The following is a 20,518-nucleotide window of genomic DNA, read 5'->3' on the forward strand; positions in this document are numbered from 1 at the left end:
TCAGTTAAAATTAGCAAGTGGGGAGGTATGTGCTCTAGGGTCTCCTTTACATATACATATTAAATCTTGAACCTAAATTCCTGTCAACATTTAAAGATCTCCGCAAAACATCACAACTGTAATTGCAGTTGCATTTTACTACAATACCAATACTGAGATTTATTTTCTAGACGAAAGCTAATTAAAGTTAATAAATTCCATAGACTTGTTAAACCGATTAAAGATATTAAAAAACGAATGTTGTGGCTGCGTACATGAGTGTTTTTCTGAGAGTGTACGAGAGATTGTTTGTAGCAATGCTCAACTTTAAAATAGTCTAAGATATAGAAAAAATATTATCAGATATTTTTCGGGTTTTCTAACATAAACTGCCACCTGTTTCGAGATAATTATAATAATCAAGTCATTAAAGATCACAATACAATCTTATATCAGATCCATATCAATGATCTTCTTCAATTCTTATTGTAGACTACTTATCACTCTCTATGACGCTCTCTTAACCACGTATTCAACCGGGTATCAAGTTTTCTACTTTACAATAAAAATGCTTTAAAGAATATTAGTAGAAAGCAAGCAAATAAAAAAAAACTTAAAGCATATACAAGCATAATATTTCAAGGAACTGTAGGAAACTAAAACTGTATGCATATCCAGAGATTAGACACTAGACAGCAAAATATTACCTTTACCTAAAACTTATATTTGTTGGAAATATAACATTAAGTGTAATACTCAGAAGAAATAGTGTGTGTTTTACTCACAATTTGAATAGCCTGTCTTGTTTACCGAATATTGTTTTCTGTAACGAAATAGGCTAGCCCAATTTTAATTTAAATCACTATGAACTTTTGTAAGAGGTGCAGTTGAGTATTTATGGTGGTACTAGTGCACTGGTTTCTTTCATAGAAACTGAAACAAACATAGAAGTTAATTGCAAATATAGATGAAATTAAACTAGAATTGAAAAAATAATATTTATGACAAGTTTTAACTACGTGCATTTGTAGTTTGTGGACATGGTGAATGTGCAGTCCTATAGAATGAAATCATTCAACCCACACCTTGCTCTTACATCATTATATAAAATAAGAGCTTCTTTCATTATCTTCGGCTGAGCCAATGCTTCGGCTCTTTTTCTTCCTGGTGGATGGGTATCGACAAAACGTGTAAGCATAGAATCATTGTCGCGTCCTTCTAACGTTCCTATCTTTTCGAATACTTTATGTGCCACCCGAGGAACATAGCCAGCTGCTGCCATAGTAGGAGCCTGATGTAATCAGCTTCAGTTTCAAACCTGAAAATTGTGAATAAATTGGGTTGAGAACAAGCACAGGCATATATTTGATGAAGATAACATTGACTTGCAAAAAGGGCTATTGGATCATAGCAGATTAGCAGATGTAGCACATCATTTTAATTCCACGCTTCAAGTGAAGTGCAATTCAAATGAACTAAAGAAGCCGTGCCGCCAAATCATGGTAAGATAGTCATAACAGAATATTACAAAATTGATATAGATGCATCAATAGAAAAGATAAGGTCACAAATCAATGAAATGAATATGAAGGGGTTACAAAAAGAAAGAAAGTGAATTAATCATACAGTCGGTTGAAAGGTAGTCACGATACAAGCGGACAGACTAGCTTATTATAATCAATGCTGATAAATTTCTCAAGCACCATACACACATTATAAATCCACACAGTCTTTGTGACCCTTTCAGTATTGTGTCGAGTCACAATATGTGCAACCTATAATTAACATGAAAACCAACATAAGCTATTAAGTCTTTGTTATCATTAGTTAAAATTAGCAAGTTGCGAGGTATAAGCTCTATGATCTCCTATACCTATGTATTAAATCATAGAACTAAATTGCGTATGCAGTCACAAACAATATAAAAGTTTTCTGCATAAACACAATAACCACAATTGGCTGCATTCACCTGCATTTTAGTGCAATATCAAGATTCACAACTGCTGCCCCAATTTAGAACCATCATCATGTGCAACTAAATATAAAGAAAAATCATCAAATACCTCATGTGCAATAAAAGTTGCTATCTCAGCCTCACTTGAAAAATGGTCAATCATAACCTTGGATATAATCACCTTCCCACCAGGGTGACATTGGCAAGTTAAATCAGAAGCATTGGCAACCAAAAGCGACATAGAAGGCGGTGAGCTTCGAATTAGAGCAACCAAAGAAGCTGCAAAAGGCTATACTTAGAAGCATACCTCATTTTGTTCCTCTCTCTCTCTCTGCAATGCATCAAGAATATTATTATTGAGAATCTTTGTAGCCCTAACAGTATCTGGATGTAAACGAGGCAACAATGCGTTTGCTTGTAAACTTTGTTTGAATTCTTCAAAATTCGTCTCACCGCGTTTTCTCTCTAGAGCCATGGATAAAGATAACGTGATCGTTTTGTGTAAGGAACAGTTTCGTATTTTCCGAATTTCCACTTGTAAAAATCGATCAAGCCTTTAGGCGCTTTTTCAAAATCCACACAGTAAAATCTTTTAGCCATAGTAACAAATGAATTGTAAAATTGTTTGTTAATGTCAACATTTCTTGAACCTAATCTCTTACAAAATGAACAGAGCACATGAAAAGCCACATTTCTCATTACGTTTTCTTCTTCTAGAAATGACTAGTAGTGAGTGAGAGACTAAAGTAACACAAAAATTCAAAGCATATGCAAGAAATGAGTAGGTACAATAAACAACTTTTACCTCTTAAATTTGAAGTTGAGAATTTCTTAATGTGCCTTTTATATATATATATATATATATATATATATATATATATATATATATATATATATATATATATATATATATATATATATATATATATGATTTTAGATTTCGAAAATGTATATCCGAATGTATATTAGGAGGACGCATCTTCAGAATAATGTTGGAGATGTTAGAATAACATTTGGTTCTACATTTACCATTTAGTTTTGATGATAACAATACATTGTATTTAAAGAACAGTTTTATACACTAATGATTTTTATTTAGTGCGTAGCTTTTGCTAATAGGTTCTGACTCTGAAGCAATGACGTGTGACGTCATCAAATTATGGAATCAACACACTCTGACTCTGAGGAGATACAAGTGTTTTATATGATGCGGTCAAATTTTAGAAAACTCTTAAACAACGGTTCTGATGAACGTTCGTGTTAAAGCTTCTGATTGTGACCCTGATTGAAGTGTCTATGAAGGTTTGTATGTCTTCAAGATTTTGCGCTCAAGTTCTTAAGATTCTGAAGAATAAGATTTGAACACTCTGTAGACCAGGTTTTCAGCAACTGTGTCAAAACTCTAAAGATTAAGGTTCTGAAGATTCTGTCAACTTGTCTCTTTATCCTTCTAAGTATGCTTCAACATCATTTCATCAGAAGTCTCTGAAGATTATAAGGTAAGATCAAAGGGTTTTGCGTCAAGAAAATAGTATACAATACAAGATCACCCTTCCCTCCACGGTGCTAATTTTGTGGGCTAAAGACAATACTATTGTATCATTTTGTCTCCTATATGCAAATCGTTATGAAAGAGACAACTGTAATTCAATATTTCAATTCTACCCTCCAACGGTTCTTTTATATGCCTATATAAAGAAGACTTGAAGATTGGAAGAGGTTGTTAGCTCATGTTAATGATTTGATAACGCTCACGCTACTGAACATACACACGTTTTTGCTGAAGTAAATATTTTTTGTATATATTTTTGTAAACACATAAGAGTTTTTGCTCGTTACTGTGTGAGAAATATTCATTGTATTAACTTGTGTTAATCTTCTTTCTTATAAGCATTATTTGTAAACACAACTTGTAAATCTCAAATTTATTTGAATGGTTTCCTTAAGTGACTAGGTTTTAGTTAGATGGACTCAAGAAGACAATGACGGTTTGTTTTTTTGGTGTTTGTAATCAGATTTTGATTATAGTGGATTAAGTCCTTTTTGAGAAAGCGAAATTACCTTGGTATGGTGGATTAGAGGTAAGCGAACCAATATAAAAATAATTTTTTTATTTTTATTATTCGTGTTTTTGCTTGATCAAGTTGGTTTTGAAAAAGCTTTTGATTTTAGAAACCTAATTCAAATTTGTAAGTTTTTTTGATGTTTTGAGAAATTTGAGTTTTTGTGTAAATGAGTAGAAATAGATTGTTAATGTTAGAAATGAGTATAAATTGCATGTATGATAGTTTAGACATAATATAAAACATGTTTGTTGGCTGAAAAGGATGATCAAGACTTTTTTTTTATGATTTCATGTGCACATTGGCGCCATTGACGCAGTCTGAGTTGTAGAACATTTCGAAGATGCATCTCCAAAATTTTCTCTATGTTTTTTTTCTTGCTTGTAGTGTTGCTTGCTTGCACTAATTGTCTGATTTCCTTTATCTTTCAAGCATCATAGCAGATATACACGATAGACTAAGGCACGAGAGGGTTGCATAACATGCATCAGTACAGCGGAAAAGAGTCAGGTTTTGGAGGCTCGTGTTCCCTCTAGTCATGCAGATACATATACTTTTTGGGCTCATACTTCTCCTCGTACTTCTCCATCTTCTACTCGTAGGAGGCGGGTTTCACCTACGAACATATCATTCCCTCCATCCTCACACATGCGATAGATTTCACCTATTCTGGCGCCAGAGATACTCGATTCCCCGGTGGAAACTGAGGCACCTCCTCCTACTGCTGCTACTGAGTCAGTGCCACCTCATACTAGTGTTGCTATTGAGCCAATGTCACCTCCTACTGCTAATGTTGTTGAGTCAGTGTCACGTCTAAAGGGTGAGGCTACTGTGGATGCTTAGCCAAAAGCATTTGGATGAGGCCCTATAGATATGTCACTAGTGTCTTTGTACCTAAACCATATTATCAGACATATTTGGGATAGAGAGGTAGCATTAGTTGGATTCATTCTTTTTATTTTACGTTTATTTTGATTGACAATTTTGTGACATTGATTTTTTTCAGGATCGTGATTCGCTGAAGTTTATTAACCACGGGCGAAAGATTATTGGCTTGCCTCAGCGGAAGCTAACAAGCCTAGTTGTTAAAGCACTCCCTTAATGAAAACGTCTAGCATGACAGAAATCATCTCTGAACACACACACACACTTGTGGAATGAAGAAATCAATTTAGTCATTTGCTAAGTTGTGCCAGTACCAAATACAGTTCTATAATCCTATTGAGTGAGAAAAAAGTATTTGATTTATGAAATATGATGGCCTTTGAGCTTGTTTTTGTTCTAAAGGGTTATCTGTCGCATCATATAAGGACATGTAATGATTCAAGTTTGGGGGTGTGATAACTTATATTTTGTGAGTTATTTTACCTTTAATACTTGAAGTTCTATTATTTTAATTTAGTTATTGGGTTAATATTATTGTTTTAGATAGTATAGTATGGAGCACAATAGGTGCTTCCTTTTTGTAGTTTTATGTGTTTTTGTGTCTTTGCAAGAACCCAGGACCTGTCAAGTCATGGCACGCCTGAATAGCAAGAAGAACAAGTCCGCTTGGTCCAACAGGTTTTAATGCAAAAAAGATGTTGGAACAAGTGTCTTCAATTATCAAAGAGATAGCAATAGGGAATGGGGTGCAAGTTGCTGCTGAGATATAAAGCGAAGAAAGCAAGATTGTGCGCTATAAGACAAAACGTTGACGCATAATACAAGACTAATCAGCACCGCGTAATTCTGCACCTCTTGCTCCATAACCCTGTTTTGAATGTTTTGTCCTCTGCGTGCTTATACACATTATCCCTAGGCATTTCAGAAGAAGAGAATAAGAGGGAAAAGTGTTAACCTTATGGGTCAAATCAAAAACCAATTATCCAAAGCATATTCCTAAACCCTAGCTTGGTTCCCTATAAAATGAACAGTTGAGTGGCTGATAAAGGAGCCCAGTGGTTCAACATATTTTACACGGTTAGAAATAATTTTGTAAACACTTTGAATGAGCGAGAGAAAATAAGGCAAGTGAAGTGACACATCATTCTTCAGTAAAGGAGGACTCATACTTCAGTCAGCACGACAGCGCCTGACTCTTGTTGATTGAAGATTGAAAACAGACAACCCTGTTACCTAGGTTGATTTTCTTTAATGCTTATGTGTTTATAAAGGTTTACTCTAGGAACCAGTATGTTTACAGTTGTTAAAGTAATTATGAGTTAAAACTCTTTGTGTTGAGAAATGTGATATTTATTAGTAATGAATCTTTATGTTATGATGTGTGCTAGTGATTGATTTTTGCATTTGTGTCATTGTTATATATTTGGTTTTAAGTTTGATCACTTTAGAACTAAGTAAAAGCTTGTTAGTGTGGGGAACCCATTAATCAAGTAGAACTGATGCTAATTATGGTTGAAAATAGTAGGATATGCATATTCACTAGATTAACTACCTTAGGAATAAGTAGTTATAACCATAGGGGAAATGCAGAATGATATTGTCACGCATAAGAGTAACGTGAGACTTAGAAATTTGTTCCTTACTATTCATACATATTATTGTGAAAACAATGTCGGAATTACAAAGTATAATTGGTTTCTTGATCAGTAAGAAACCCGCGAGGGTAGAAATGAAGAAAAATAATAAGAACACAAAGAAATTGGTTATAAACTGTTATTCTTTATTTTCTCTTTGAAACTAGATTACAATTGTTATAGAATAGCAAATAACATCTTTCACCCTAATTAGGATTTTCCTTGTGCAATGATGAGAGACTATAACGTTATTTATAAGAAAACTAACACACTAACCTAATGGACTTTTACAAACAAGCTCATTACATAAGTTAACTTATAAAACAAGCTAACTTAAACAATTGGGCATAACAAACATGCCAAATTCAACATGCTAGCAATCCTAGCATATTTCTACTACAACATGTGAAAAGACTTCAACGGTATACTAAGGTCATGTCGAATTATTGAACCAAGAAGCCCATTCGACCATACTAGAGTTTGATACAATATCTCACAAGTTTACACCTTGGAACAAACTCTATAATATCAAGGGAACAAACTAGCTTTCTTCATACAACTTTATCAAATGCATATAGTGGAAAAACTTGCGACTTGTTAATGTCTTGGTGATCATATCAGCAATATTGTGATCTGTCAAAACCTTCAGCACTTGAACTTCTTCACACTCGATTACCCCTCTGACGAAATGCAGCCTCACATCGATGTGCTTGGTTGGCTCATGATAAGTTGAATTCTTCGACATGTGTATAGCACTTGACTATCACATTTAACAGTGATAACTTGGCCTTTAAGTTTTAGTTCCTTGGCAAAACCTTCAAGTTACAATGCTTCTTTCACAACTTCATTGAGGGAGATATATTCCGCTTCAGTGGTTGATAAGGCAATAACCTTATGAAGTGTTGCTTTTCAACTAATTGATATGCTAAACATAGTGAACACATATCCATAAATATATTTTCTAGAATCCATACAACCTGCATAATCAAATCGATATACCCTTCAATTTCTGCTTTACTATTTTCACCACATGTTCCACCATAATCAGGACACTATTTAGAGACCCATTTATGTACCTTAGAATCCGCTTTAATGCTTTCCAGTGATCTTTTCCAGGATTCTCCATGTACCTGCTTACAAGACTTACTGCATATGTTATGTCGGGTCTAGTACAGACCATATCATACATCAAAGAACCTACTATGTTAGCATATGAGATGATATTCATATAAACTCTTTCAACTTTAATATTGGGACACTGATATGTACTTAGCTTGAATTAAGGGTTTGTCGGAGTCACAATAGGCTTTGAATTCGACATACTAGACTTGTCAAGAATCTTCCTTAGGTATGTCTCTTTAGATAAGCATAATTTCGACTGCTTTCTATCTCTTTGGATGTCAATCCCAACAATCCTGGATGCTTCTCCCAGATCCTTCATATCAAACTCCTTATTGAGTTCAGCCTTTACCCTCATTACATCCTCGACATTGTTTCTTGCTATGAGAATATCATCCACATAAAGTAATAAAATAACAAATGAATTTCTAGGTCAAAATCTGAAGTAAACATAGTGGTCGAGCTGACTTCTAATGAAACCTATGTGTGTCATGAACTTGTTGAATCTCCTATTCCAGTGTCGAGGAAATTGTTTCAGTCCATATAAAGATCTATTCAACTTACACACATAATCTTCCATACCCTTTTCTATATACCCTTCAGGTTGCCTCATCCGGATTGTTTTATTTAGATCTCCATACAAGAAAGCAATATTCACATCCATTTGTTCCAATTTTAGGTCTACTTGTGCCACTATGACAAGTAACATCCGAATGGACATGTGCTTCACAACAGGAGAGAACACGTCATTGAAGTCAACGCCTTCTTTCTGAGTGAAACTCCTTGCGATCAGTGTTGCATTGTATCTTTTCGACATTACTCCTTCGATTCCTTTATTAACTTTTAAAATCCACTTATAGCTGACTGACCTGGCTCCAACAGGTTTCTTGATCAGTTCCCAAGTGTGGTTATCATGATGAGACTTCAAATCATCATCCATGGCTTTCAGTCATTCAGTCTTATTTCGACTCCTCATAACTTCCTTATAGTCTATAGGTTATTCATCTAGAACATCACTTGTAAAGATTAAGGCATAAGCTATGAAATCTGCATACCCAAGTCTTTTAGGTGTCTTGATGACTCTTCTCGAACTGTCTCTTGCCAACATGTATTCATCGATAATTTCCTCATCTTCTTAAATATCTTCAGCATCTTGTGCTTCTTCTTCAACTTGATATGGGATACACAATTCAGCATCGACAAGCTCCACCTCAACAAGAACCTCTTTTTGTTCCATCTCTTCTTTAAATATATGTTCAGTTAGATTAACATCATCAGTTTTCTTGAAAGTTATCTCAGCTTAATCGAAAACTACATCTCGATTGGTGATACACCTCATGTGACCTGGCTCTAGGCACCATAGCCTATAAGCTTTGACTCCTTCAGGGTATCCATGAACATGCATCTCATAGCTCTAGGATCCTGTCCTGTCTAATGTGAGCATAGGCTCTGCAGCCAAATACTCTAAGTTTGTCGAGATCTGGTGGATGTCCCGACCAAATTTCTTTAGGTGTCTTCATATTTAACGCAGTCAAAGGACATCTATTTATCAAATATGTTATTGTTGAAACAGCCTTTGCCCAAAACACCCATTTTTAACCCCAACACTAGTCAACATGCATCTAACTCTTTCTAAAATGGTTTGATTAAACCTTTCAGCCAAACCATTTTGTTGGGGAGTACTTGCAGTAGTTATGTGCCTTGCAATACTAGAGGCTGCACAAAAACTGTCGAATACCTCATTGCAAAATTCAAGGCCATTGTCGGTTCTCAACCTCTTGACCTTTTTGTCAGTCTGATTTTCGACCAGAGTCTTCTAACTTTTGAAGTTCTCAAAAGTTCCATCCCTAGTCTTCTAGATGAATACCCATAACTTTTTGGAATAATCATCAATTATGGATAGAAAATACCTTGCTCCTGAATGTGATGGACACCTAGCAGACCCCCAAAGATCAACATGGATGTAATCAAGGGATCCATGTGTTATTTTTTTGCCTTTATTGAACTTCACTCTACATGATATTCCAAGTACATAGGGTTCATAAAACCTTAACTTTTCGACTTTGTCTCCATCAAGTAGATTTTGTTTCCCCAATTCGACCAGGCCCCTTTCATTGACATGGCCCAATCTCAGGTGCTAAATTTTTGTCTTCAACAAAAGTTTCGTGGATGCAACATCTGCAAAAGTTTCTTAAGACTTCCTTCGACCCCTTCATGACTTTTAGAATAATTTTCTCTTCTTTCTTATCGAATTCACCAAGAGAAATCAAATTTCTTTTCAAATCCGGTACAAACCTGACTTCAGTCAACAACCTTATTGAATCATCACGGAGCTTGAATCGCACATATCCAACACCTACAATCTTACAAGCTTTATTGTTTCCAAGCAATACAGATCCACGATATTGATCATACAGTTCCTTGAAACAAGTCTTTGTTTGGATTCATGTGCCAAGTGCAAGTTGAGTCCATAATCCATTATTTACTTGTGTCACCGCTTGAAACCATAAGAATATCAGATGAGTCGAAATCATCTTGAACAATGGTTGCATTGCCATTATCCTTACCTCCATGATCTTTCAGGCGTTCAGGGCATACTTTTCTTGTATGACCCTCATTCTTACAGTGATAACATTGAATACCAGATGCATCACCACTATAAGACTTCTTCTAACTTTTACATTTCTTCTTGTCAAACTTGCCATCTCTCTTTGTGAATTTTTCCTTAATCGACAGACCTTCACCAGTCGAATATGGCATGTGCTCCTTTCGTTCGTTCAAATCCTTAAAGTACAAGGCCGATTGAACTTCTTCAAAGGTCGGGGATTCTCTTACATGCAAGAGAGTTTCTTTGAAGTGATCATGTGTTTTGGGTATAAAACACACAACAGTAATAACACTTGATCTTCATCCTCGATTTTTACATTGATATATTCAAGATCAAGAATCAGCTTGTTGAACATATGCAACTGCTCAGCCATAACTTTGTCTCCACCCATCTTGAATGAATATATAGCTTGCTTCAGGTAAAGGCGATTGACTAATGATTTGGTCATGTAAAAACTTCTGAGTTTCTCCCAAATACCTGAAGTCATCGTCTCCTTCGAAACCTGTCGAAGAACCTTATCACCAAGGCTCAATAAGATGACGTTGTGGACTTTCTCTACCATAGTCAATTTTCTTTATCCTTTAACGCAGCATCCATGACTGCAGCTCCCTTCAACACTTCTAAACAACCTTAGCAAACCAATATGGTTTTCATCTTCAAGCACCACATTCCAAAATCGTTCACTCCAGTGAACTTTTTAATCTCATACTTTATTGACGACATCTTCTCCATGCTCCCTGCACTAATTTGTTGTGAAAATGATGTTGAAATTACAAAGTATAATTGATTTCTTGACCGGTAAGAAACCCACAAGGGTAGAAAGGAAGAAAAACAATAAGAACACAATGAAATTGGCTATAAACTGATATTCTTTACTTTCTCTTTGAAATAAGATTACAAGTATTATAGAATAACAAATAACCTCTCTCACCCTAATTAGGATTTGCCTTGTGCAATGATGAGAGACTAGTATGTTATTTATAAGAAAACTGACACACTAACCTAATGAGCTTTTAAACACAAACCCATTACATAAGCTAACTTAGAGAACAAGCTAACTTAGACAATTAGGCATAACAAACATGCTCAATTTGACATGCTAGCAATCCTAGCATATTTTGACTATAGCATGTGAACAGACTTTGACGATATACTAAGGTCTTATTGAGTTGTCAAACCAAGAAGCTACACCTTCGACCATACTAGAGTTTGATCCAATATCTCACACAGATGATTCTACGTTATAGGAATACACGTTGCATTATGTCCTCGTCTGTCACAACATATCATATCATATTTATGTTAGATTCATACACTAGAAAGTGGATCATTGTTAAACATGCTTCTTTATATCTTGCTAACTTATCTTGTGAAGTTTGTTATTCTCAACTTGTGTGAAAGAACCATATCCTAATAATTATTATTATTACCCTTGCTTATGCTAATTCACAAAATCATAAGTAAATCAAGTTAAGTTATACCACTCCCTATGGGTTCAATATCCTTACTAAATATATCACTTGCTACAGTTAAATACCATGTATACTTGAATGTAACATCATATTTAGCCCCAACAGAAGTGCCTACTTCATATGAAGAAGTTGATGTAGATGATGTACATGTTATTCATAACGATCATCAATAAGGAATATGAAAAAATTAACAAGTAAGTATTTTTTATTCTTCATTAATAATTTATTGTATGTTATAACTTATAATGATGTTGTTTTTTAACAACTATTGTTATTTGAAATTATAGGAGTTTAAAGTCAAGACACTAAGACAACAAGATATTATTATTTGATGTAATGACATGTACATTGTAGGTTATTTTGTGTCTTTCTGATTTTGATGTAATATACAGTTTTTGGTTCCTAATGGAACAATGTCATTGATATAATGAAATTTTTGGTCTGATTTAGTTCATAAATGGGTGTATTGTTGTTTCTGATATGATCTGATTCAGAAATATTCAGGTTAAAATTTTGGGAATACTGTAAAATTGAAAAATATATATTAAAAAAAACAAATAATATTACAATAGTTTTTGATTCAATCATTATTATAAGTAGAGTGTTATCCATAATAATAAAATACAAGAATGACTTTGTTGGGATATAAACCCAAGACCCACAAATTATTTCACAACGATTGGTTTCTTTATCCATTGTTATAAGTAGTGCATTACCTAACTTATAACCACGGTTACTCGTACGTTGTGGAAACCAACATACATGCAATCAAACGCTACCTAACAACGGACATGAAACTGTCATTATATGTGTTTTACAACCGTCATTATATGTGTTTTTAGTAATAGTGAAACCTTAAAGAAAGAGGAAGCAAGTTACTTATGAGCCTAAAAATGTTGTTCATAAGCCACCTTAAAGGAAGGTTGTACATCTAACAGAAGTTCAGAAGGAGGTTCAAGAAGTGGCCTTAACCTATCTTTGGGTCATGTCACTTCATCCCCTTAACTATCCCATGAATTAGATACTCCTAACATTACTCAGATGCTAAGGGATTTCTCTCAACAAGAAACTATCCCTCCAACATATGTTCCATAGGAACTAACAAATCACCTAGCTGGTGAGTTGCCTTCAGGTCAAAATAAACTAGCTTATATTTTTGATTTCGAACAACCAACACCCATTAACATTATGCTCGAACCATCCATTGAGGTTTATAGTTGTAAGTTTTCTAGCTTTAGATCAAGTTCCAATTATGGTGCATCAAACTTATGTTTTCTCAACAACATCCCTCTCCAAGCCATCCCTTTTGAAACCACACCTTTTATTGAACCTGTCTAACCAAAGATTGTTTAGACTGAAATTCTACTTAATCTGAATCTAAACAAGTAATCCAAGACCAACAAATTCCAAAACTACAAAACTTACCTCAGTACGAACAAGAAATTTCAGCCCAAATCGGTCCTCAACCTCGACCAAATCTTGTTCAATCTCAACTTGACATTGAAACTCAAGATGAGTTTGAACAAGTACCTCATAATTAACCTCCACCGGATTCCACAAATGACCAAACTGTACCTGAACCATAACCTATCCAAAATTCGGAACCACCTGACCATCACCTCTCACCTTTTAGGGAAGATGATGTTGTGTCAGAATCTGACACAATAGCTCTACCTAACCCCTTTACACCTCACCCACCTATCAACCTAAACTTTCCACCTCACATAAAATACCAAATGGAAGAATTTAAAATTGTTATTTTTTATAGAGTTCAAAATTTGGTTGCTGAGAGGCTCATGGCCTCTGATCCCATGACATATGCAGCTAAATAGGACTCTCTCAGAACCTTTGTAGACACAATTATGCAGAATTTGAAGTCCTTCTCATCTGAGTTTGTAGCTTCTTCTAGTCAGAAGCTTGACCACTTGGAGGAGAAGTTGACTCATGTTGCTGCTAAACAGAGAGATTGTTGTCTAGTTGAATATTGTGATTGCAAGACAAGATTATATGGGTTCTAATATAAAGGTTATCCTGGAACTTCTGAAGCAAAAACCTTTGGCTTTAGGATTTAACAACCCTTTTATTTTCTCTTTTCAACTTTCTGAATATGTTTTATGACATTTAATTCACTTCTTTAGTTGAATGAAATTTTTCTTCAGTATTTTTTCTATTTCCTTTATTTATTTTGTTGATGACAAAATAGGGAGTAAATATAGAAGTATTTAATCACCTGAAACCTGACAGTTGTTATTCTTGCTTAAATTCTGAAGAACTATCTATGTGCTTTAAAATTTTAAATTTAGTTAACCTGGATATGACTTAGGGATAACTTACAAACCTCACCCTATGGACTATTAGACCCTTGTGGAACTTATAAACCTCATACCCTGAAGTCATCTTGTTAATTAAATTAACAACCATCGTTCTTAAATACTTATGTTTGTCATCATTAAAAAGGGGGGATATTGTTGGAACAAAATTGGTTTGTCCCATATCCCTCAGGTTTTGATGATAACGAAGTGTTTAAAGAACAACTGGGTATACTAATATTTTTTCAAGTGTACATAACCATAGACTAAAATTTAATATAGAATCCAAGTATTGGTTCTGACTATGAACATCTAAAGAAAAGCTTAAAGACCAAAATCTAATGGATCAGAAGCTAAAGACCAGACTCTGAAGAAGTCAACTTCTACAGAGGTCAACGTCTGAAGGTCAAAGTCTAAAGGAGTCAACCTCTGAAGACCATACTTTGAAGAAGTCTGCTTCCGATGATCAGAACTTGAGCCAGTCAAAGTGAAATGACCAAGATGACTCTGATGGGTCACTATCAACCTCAAAGTCCACTTTGTCACGTGAAGACCTAAACTTTATTTTCTTCATAGAGTTTGTTGGGATGCAACTGCTAATTCTTTTATAGCAAAGGGATTTTAAATTAGCTTTCACCTACCCTGACTATTTGGTGAAACATCCCAACACCTCTTTTGAAGCTTCTCAAAGGACTCTACTGTGCTAGATCATCAACGACTCTTTTCATATCTATTTAAGGAGTTAAAGACTTGAAGAAAAATATAACAATTGACAAAAAAAAAATAGAAGTTACTCTATCAAAGCAAAAGAACAAGCTAAACTTAGGATTTATTATCTTGTCTATCTTAGAAATCCCTAATTCTTAAAAGAGTATATGTGTATTGTATTCTTTATACACCTCTAATTGTATATCAAATGCATTTTTCCATACAATCGGTTATCTATTAGGTAGATTGTTAGAAGTCTCTTACTTGTGTGCTTAAGCATAAAAATCTCTTACTAAGTGTTTAAACATTTGAAGTCTCGTGCTTGTATGCTTGAGCATAAAAATATCTTGCTTGTGTGTTTGAGCATTGAAAGTCTCTTACTTGTGCGCTTGAGCATAAAAGTCTATTACTTTGTGTTTTATCATTGGGAGTCTTTTGCCTGTGTGCTTTAGCAAATTTTAACCTTATGTGATTATAGTGAAAATCTCTTGTAAGTACAAGGGGACTGAACTACTCTCAAGTTGTGAGAGAAACCAAGATAACTCTGTGTGTTATTCTTCTTACTTGTATTTCATATCCACTACCTAACTTTGATTAAATCAACTTTTACAAATTGGTGGTTATAATATTTCCATGAGTTTAAAAAGAAAGAAAAAGTCAACACAATTTAACCCTTCTTCTTGTGTTTTTCTCACCTTCAGCTATTCCAGCCATTTTCATCGGTTAACCTTTGCAAATCGGACGAAGCAAAAAATTATTCCGATTTTTGTTTTTTCTTTCTGGTGTAAACCTCAATCACCTTTCCCCACCTTTCGAATGATCATTCTAATTATTTGTTACTGATGTCTTATGGAAGATTGTTAATATAGCATGTGGTTATTTCTTTCAAATACAATTAGGTTGTGTTGTTCTTGTCGATTCTGTCTTGGTCCAATCTATGTCTTCTCCTTCTTCTAGAGCTCACATAGGTCTCTCTCTCTCTCTCTCTCTCTCTCTCTCTCTCTCTCTCACACACACACACACACACACACACACACACACACACACACACACACACACACACACACACGAACACGCACACGCACACACACATAACGCACACACAAATGGAGAAAACATTGGACAAATCCAAGAAGATTATTTTTATGTTTTTAAAGTGAGGTTTCAACTTAAATACCTTTAAATTTCAAAATCTAAATAAACAATTTACATTCTATTTTTTTATACAAAAGAGGGCCTAAGCCCAATAGAAAAAGCTAAGAAAAAACATCACGGGGATACGAGGTGTCAATAACATCACTACTAATCAACAAAACTATGTCACTCGGGCAAGTATCGTAGATAATAGTACCCAGTTAGAAACCTAAGCTCAACTTAGCCATAACATCGGCACACAAATTAACTTCCCTATATATGTGAACAAAATAAACCATTTTATTTTCGGTAATCATGTTAGGAATCTTCCCCACCAAGCCTTTGCCATTGCTTAAATGATATTATTTCCATGTTAGAATCTCCATAAACTATCCCACTCCAAAGATCCAGAGTACCCAAATTTGTTGTCGAGGTTCAAGTGAATCCAGTTTTGCAACTTTGATTCGAAAAAACCATTCCAATTAGGTATAATAAGAGACTTTCAAACTGTCACAACAGGGTTACAATCTCTAAGCACATGGAGGATGTACTCAGAAGCATTAGGGCAAACATCGCAATCAGGGCCACATAAGTGCAATTTATATAGATAAACATTTGTAATCAAACGACCATGATTCACCATCCATATAAACACTTTGACTCATTCAGGAACTTTAAGGCTCCAGATTATCTTCCAATCACCACTTGAATCATTCATTAAGGTGTTCTTGCTTAAGTAATCATAAACACTCGAGACAATCATAATGTCATCCTTAGTTCCTTTCCAAGTACAAATATCTTCTCCATTTTCGTGTCTAGGAGGATGCACAACTCTGATTTATGCAACAATATCAGTATTAGAGAGGCTTTCATGAAGAGATATGTTCCAATCTCCATTAATATCCAACATGTCTACTACTCTACTCACTTGCTGATCATGCCAGTCATAAATCAGATCCTTCAAAAACTTTCCCGATTGAAGCCAACATTTGTTCCAAATATTAACTTTCAAGCAATTACCAATGTCCCAACTTGTGAAATTATCCATGACAAACCAGTTCTTCACAATATGTTTCCAAAGGCTCGAGTCATGGACTTTAGCACTGAAACTCTCCATGTTATTGTCATTTCTATCATATTTTGACACCAGATATGCTTTTCACCTTTCTTCAGCTCCCATCCAAGCTTTATCATGCAAGCATTATTCATGTCAACCAAAATTTTGAGTCCCAGTCCCCCCAATCATATAGGTTGCACTAATTCACTCCATTTGATTGCATGGGTGTGCTTTTGTTCTTCAGAGTCACCCTAGATAAAGTCCATATGAAGTTTATGAATCTCCTTGATACACGCTTTCGGTAAAGCACATGTCATCATTTCGTAAGTTGGAATTGCTTCAATAACCGCATTGGCCAATGTAACTTAACCTACAAAAGACAGATGCTGAGCTTTCCAGCTCGTTAGTTTAGATTTGATATTCTCCATAATATGTGAAAGTCTTTTCTTATAGGGCTTCTTCCCGTTATCGACACTCCCAAGTACATTCCCAACTCCTTGGTCTCCTTATAGATAGGCATCCTTATAAGCTCTCTTCTCACCTGAGTATGTGTGTTGCTCGAGAAGAGAATTATAGTCTTGTCATTGCTAACACGTTGCCCAAACATGTTACAGAAGGCATCAAGAATGTATTCCACACATTTCATCTGATTAACATTGGCTTTCCCAAAGAGTAAAAGGTCATCAGTAAACATGAGGTGATAAATACTTAGCCATATCCTACTTGCTTTGATTCCTGCCCACTTACCACTTCCTACCGCCTCCAAGATAAAGTGAGACACTCTTTCCATACAAAGGACAAACATATAAGGGATACCACTGAAGGAGAATTGCGGTCCAAAACGCAGCGGAAATTAAAATTTCTCCTTTAGAGATCCTTACGAATGGTCATGATCAGTGATAGAATATTTACCTCTTGTGATGATCGAAACCTTTGGTGCAGATCTCTTGTGACGATCAAAACCTTTGATGCAGATCCACGAAGCGATCACGAACGTTGAACGATGACAACGTCTCTACTCAGTCCACACGAACGGGTTCCTTCAATCTCAGTGCTAGCTGGTACGAATGAAGGCTTTGAGTGAGAGAGAGAGAGTGAGAGAAAACGAAAGATAATGCAACCGCAAATTTTTGCTTCTGCACAAGGGTTCTATTTATAGAACCACTTGTGTGGGCTTCAAGCTAAAAGCCCACTTAAGTGTATTTTGGCCCATATCTTATAATATGCCCAAAATCACTTAAGCTCATGGTACCTTACCATATTTCGTATTCTACTCAAGTACATCGTACCTTACGATGCTCTATAACTTACTTAAGGGCACCGTACCTTACGGTATTCCTTAGTTACTCTATCTCTCATCAATCCGTCCTTTGTGTGTGACCCTGTAGGTTTTCGTGACGTTGACAATTATATTAAATCACGCATTTAACATAATAAACAGTGAGCGGTATCTAGCAACACATCACTGCTACCCAAGACACGAAAATGTCATGTGATCTGACAATTCCTTCTGTGATAACACTTATGTGTATAATTACCCTTTTGCCCTTATGTCTATATTGAACACAAGGCATAGACCGTGTCATCCTTGTCCAGTTCAATATTGGGCCCATAGACATTTATCCTGTTATGCAGGATGGGCAAATTCCATCTAGGTCACTCATGTCCCTCAGCATGCTTCGTGGAGTACCCATCAATTGTCTTTATGGTTATCCAGTTACGGACAACGTTGGATCAGCAATAAAGCACTCGACTCTACATCTAGGGTCCATAGTGGTTTCAGGTCGAAGAGTGGAATACACTATTATCACCATGAGAATAACTTATGACACCTTGCATAACTTTCTATATAGTATTCTCATAGCGGGTCAATCCGGTATAAATATTACTCCTAATATTCATACCTATGTTTAAGACTTGATAACTCTTTATCCATGATCCATGAGATGTGATCATCAGTCTACAAACATAATAGTCTTAATGCTTTAATGTTATCCCACTTCACACTAAAGCTCGACTACGGATACTTTAGGAATAGTGTCCTTATGTTTAATGTGTTCTCATGATTAAGTCACACTTAATACATTAAACGGACTATCTATTCCAGGGACTTTATTAATCAACCATAATAAAGAGAATGCCTTTTATTATTCGATACAAGTACCAAAATGTATTGGCCTTTAGGGCTTACACCAACAATAGGGTCCCATTGTCTAAGGCCTTTAGAAGCTTCAAAATAGCTTGATTATTTACCATTCCATCTTATGCACATTGAGACGGAAGATATAACGTCAATTATAACTTTGATAATCTTAATAGGAAGTCCAATTTTCTCTAACACTCTTTGCATAAACTTCTAGCTAAGGTTATCGCAGGCTTTAGCCAAATCAACTTTGACCACAAAGTAACCCACCATGCTCTACTTCCTATTCATGTTGTACACTAGCTCATGTGCAAGAACAATGTTCTCATGAATGCTACGCTCTGGTATGAAACCAGTATGGTAAGGCCCAACCAACTTAGCAATATACTTCTTCAGCCTTTTCACTATTATCTTACTAAAACACTTATATATAGTTTTAGAAAGAGAGATTGGCCTGAATTGTTGAACTTGAGTAGGATGAGGGACTTTTGGAATAAGACAAGTCTCAGCTGAGTTCACTTCTCGAGTGTGGTTGTGGTTGTTCCACGAATCAGAAATGTACCTTCATATACTATCTCCAATGTAAGCCCATGATTTATGAAAGAAGATTTCCAAAAATCCATCAGGACCAGGTGTCTTCCAAGGGGACATATTGAATATGGTGTGTTTAATCTTTTCCCTATTCACATCAACACTTAAATTCTTGCCAAAGCTGGAATCTAGCTTGGGATAAGTAACTTTCGACATTTTCCAAAATCCTGCTTCAGTATTTTCAGTAAACAACTTTTGGTATAAGTTCTTGAAAATCATAATCACCTGGATTAAGTCCGCTATCCAATTTCCTTCCTCGTCTTTTATCATTTGAATTTTGTTCCTTCTTTTTCTTTGCATAACTTTGATGTGGTAGTAACGAGTGTTCCTGTCACCCTCTATAAGCCACTTTTCCCTAGACCTTTGAAACCACAAAAGTTCTTCTTGATGCATCACTTTAGAAAGTTCCTTCTGCAACCTGTTCTCCATTTTGTAAAGGTCTTCATGACCTCTTCCCTCGTAAACAACCATTTGAATTCCACCGATTCTTCTATGGAGATATATCTTTTGCCTCTCAACAGAATTAGTCATAAGCTTTTTCCAATCTATCACTCTTTCTTTAAAAAACTTCAAATTGTCCAAGGCATGTTAATCGTTCCTACAAGTTTCCATCATCAAAGCATTGTAACTTTCTTCAAGCAACCACACACTTTCGAAACAAAATCTTCTATTATCCTCAGTAGTATTTAACTCTTGGAGGTGAATCAATATGGGATGGTGATCAGAGAGTTCTACCCCAGGTAGGACTTTAACATAGGCATCAAGCAATTGTAGTATCCAATTGTAATTACATAGAGCTCTGTCTAAGCACTCATTGATTCTCCCACCTCCATGAAAAATTGGGCCTCTCCAAGTGAGTCTA

General features: G+C 35.4%; 1 protein-coding gene and 1 pseudogene across 1 annotated transcript; both read right to left on the reverse strand.

Annotated features, from left to right (window-relative positions):
• Positions 1-873: 873 nt before the first annotated feature.
• On the reverse strand, positions 874-2,685 carry LOC127091420 (mitochondrial metalloendopeptidase OMA1-like; annotated as a pseudogene).
• A 16,944-nt stretch (positions 2,686-19,629) lies between these two features.
• LOC127091423 (uncharacterized) lies at positions 19,630-20,187 on the reverse strand. Its single transcript, XM_051030057.1, has one exon. The coding sequence runs from the start codon at positions 20,185-20,187 to the stop codon at positions 19,630-19,632; it is 558 nt and encodes a 185-aa protein (XP_050886014.1).
• Positions 20,188-20,518: the final 331 nt, after the last annotated feature.

Source organism: Lathyrus oleraceus, chromosome 6 (genome assembly GCF_024323335.1).
Source record: "Lathyrus oleraceus cultivar Zhongwan6 chromosome 6, CAAS_Psat_ZW6_1.0, whole genome shotgun sequence".
Classification (NCBI taxonomy): Eukaryota; Viridiplantae; Streptophyta; class Magnoliopsida; order Fabales; family Fabaceae; genus Lathyrus; species Lathyrus oleraceus.